General features: G+C 34.5%; 1 protein-coding gene across 1 annotated transcript; it reads left to right on the top strand.

The window, feature by feature from the left end:
* Window positions 1-818: 818 nt before the first annotated feature.
* LOC144648445 (uncharacterized) lies at window positions 819-2,860 on the top strand. Its single transcript, XM_078507997.1, has 3 exons — window positions 819-1,428; window positions 2,159-2,263; window positions 2,671-2,860. Exons 1-3 carry the CDS (start codon window positions 819-821, stop codon window positions 2,685-2,687), a joined length of 732 nt encoding a protein of 243 aa, XP_078364123.1. The 3' UTR covers window positions 2,688-2,860.
* Window positions 2,861-3,100: the final 240 nt, after the last annotated feature.

The following is a 3,100-nucleotide window of genomic DNA, read 5'->3' on the forward strand; positions in this document are numbered from 1 at the left end:
GGACAAAGTCTGAGGTTTCTGTCTTACAGAGGTAGTTAACTGCAAACCAACACGAATTTCTCTGGTTTGCACTTCTAATAAATCAATTAGTCACATGTTTCTGTGGTTTTATGTTAGAGACTGGAACCTTTTGGGGCAATTGGCGTCATACCAAGGACAACAAGATCTCGAAAAGGTATGCACATTGTAAATACTTCATGGACATAGATGTACATAGATGTTTGCAGATAAGAGGGCAATAATAATTGCATACGATCGAGAGCAGTGTCAAGGCGGACAAGACTGTTCACTTGCTACTTCGCCCTTAAGCTCTTTTTAACATGCTTAACACATTCTTTTACTAAGTCGTAGTAAAAATATGTTACAAAATGGTTTCAAAAATATGTTGAAGATACATTTTCAAATTTAAAAAAAATATTTTCTCATCTAACAAATATCATTTCCTCCTTTTTATCTCATTAAAAAAATAATTTAACTGTAATTTCTGTTACTAAAATAATGCCAATTTAATATTTAGGAAATTCAAGTAACCAAACCTGCAGGCATTGTGAACAGAAATGGCCACCAGGAACAAAAAGACGGGACTAATGAATTGGGTAAAGTGTACGGCGTGCTATGGATGGTTCCACTAGTAAGTAAAACAAAAACAAACCAACTTTCAGATTAGGTGTAAACATACAGCCAAAGTAATGTATAACTAGCCAAAGGTTTACGCGATGAAGCTTATGTCTTTAAAAATACTTCACTTAAACAGCTACTGTCGCATTACCAAGTGATATTAATATAGAAATCTCTTTTTTGAAAATAAATACATTCTAATGACATTTTTAATTGTTAAACACTCATCAAAACCTTTTTTCCTTTCTCATAGCCCCTGTGCAGGTATCAAGACCAAAACCCGAGACTCTTTAAACTACGGGTTTCAAGAAAGTGTGTACCTCTGTGTACGACATCACGAAGAGCTTAGACAGAAAAATCGTAATGTTTGCTGTTTTCTGATATGTTCCCCCGATGACAAGTGCTCTGGAAGACTCGCCATTTGCCCACAGCGTTTTGTTTCAGTGTTTGAGGACTTAGCTGGTCGGGGTAAATTGTCAGGCCGAAATAGTTGTCAAACACATTTAACTCAGGCTGACAACGACACTCGCATAACTGGAAACATAAACTATATTTCTCCCAGAAAGGTGAGTCCGCTTTTGTGTATAATTCATTTAAATTTCGTTCTTTTTTTCTACAAGAGGGCAAAAGTCGAAGACACCCAAACAGTGAAGGTTTCACCGAAAGATCCCCCTATCTGGAGTGAACTGCTAAAACACATCGAGAGTCTGGAGCGTGAAAATGTAAACCTAAAGATCAAATGCAAGACTGAAGAGGAAAGGTCAAAACAGTTGTGTATTGAAAATTCAAACCTGAATGACCGCATTAAAGGTGTGTGGAATTTAAATGGCTTTTATTTTTAAATGGGTTTTCCAATGAAATGGTTTTTTCAAGCATCTTTTTCAAGATGTTGTTTCAGTAGTTACCCAGATTAAAAATATTTTAGCTTAATAAATAGAAACACCATTTTAAGGTGGCTTAATACAGTTTTGAGGGGGAAAATGAGCAAAACGTTTAACTCTCTTTAAAAATATTCAGGAATATTCTTTCTTTCTCTTACTACTGTTTCTTAAAGCATAAGCCATCATATGCGACATTTGACCGATAAAAATGCTAATAAACAATCAATAAAGAGCCAAAATGTATGGCCGAGTGCTTAGGAGGGGATTGAGCACTAGTCGTTTTAACAGCGTTTTTCTCAAAATCTACCCGTATGACCCCACCTCAAAATTTCAGAAATTATAAATGGGCTTTGCTTCAACATTCATGCAAAATAAAATAAAAATCTGTAAGACCGATTTTTCGCAAAATTGGGAAATGTGATATTTTGCCCCTTTAAAAAATAGCTCAAATTCTGTCTTACAGATTTTTATTTTATTTTGCATGAATGTTTAATCAAAGCCACTTCACTTGAAAAGAATGAATGAGAACCCTGTGACTGGTACCACAAATGGAAATACTACAAGTTAAAATTATTTTTATTATTATTGCTATAATGTTATTACTATAAATAGGTTTCCGAAGACAAGATATTTAGTAAGGATTGCAATAACATTCGCAGATAGTGAACAGAAAAACAAGGAGCTTGAAGAAAAGAATGCCCAGCAACAAAAACATATCGATGAGGTCAAAGCTAAGAATAACACTCTTTTAGAGAGAAACGGAGGTATATGCTATACTAGTAACCTAAGAACACTTTAAACACCTTCGTCACTAACCCTAGAACACTTTAAACACTTTAGTCACTAACACTTAAGGGGGGGGGGGGTAGGATGGACCCCCCCTCATAAATTTTCAAAACGGTTGGAAGTTGGAGCATACAACTTGGCATGCAATTAGTACGTGACCAACTAATTAATTTCCATAGCAACAATTACTAATTAAATTATTAATAACAAAAACAAAAAAAGTGTTCCAGGGTCAAGCAAATTTCTGTTGCTATGTGTGACTACTGATATGCATGTGTGACTTCCTATGCATATGATATATGCGATGTTTAAAACAGATTTGGTTTTTTTAGTGGCTTCTTGCTTTAGTGGTGGTTTAAATTTACAAAAACATTTTTGGGTGTAGGTGGTTTCTTCCTCTGATGAAATGTATGGTGATATCAGAAGTAGAAGCTCTTCTTCCAGCACTGGAGCTAAAACGCAGAGGAAAAAGAAACCTTGCAATGATGTATGTGTTCATTGTCAATTTTTATTTCCCTGTTAGCATGATCATATAATATGCAATAACTTACATTTTGCATGAATGAAATGCCTCTTTTCTGACGTTGTATTTATTTTAAATTAATAAATGGTGGTCACCCAACTAGTTTAGCTTTTTAGTTATTTTGGGAGGACCAGCAACTGTATGTATTTTTAATTTATTCATTGCTTAACCTTTTCTTTGTAATTTTACAGTTCAAATAAACTTTGTTGTTGTTGTTGTTGTTGTTGTATATTCATTGTTTCTGATGACAGAGATCAACCTTTTAGCGCACCGTAAATTAGAGAAAGTTTTA

The sequence above is a fragment of the Oculina patagonica genome, chromosome 4, assembly GCF_052425735.1.
Source record: "Oculina patagonica isolate OP01 chromosome 4, crgOcupat, whole genome shotgun sequence".
NCBI classification, from domain to species: Eukaryota; Metazoa; Cnidaria; class Anthozoa; order Scleractinia; family Oculinidae; genus Oculina; species Oculina patagonica.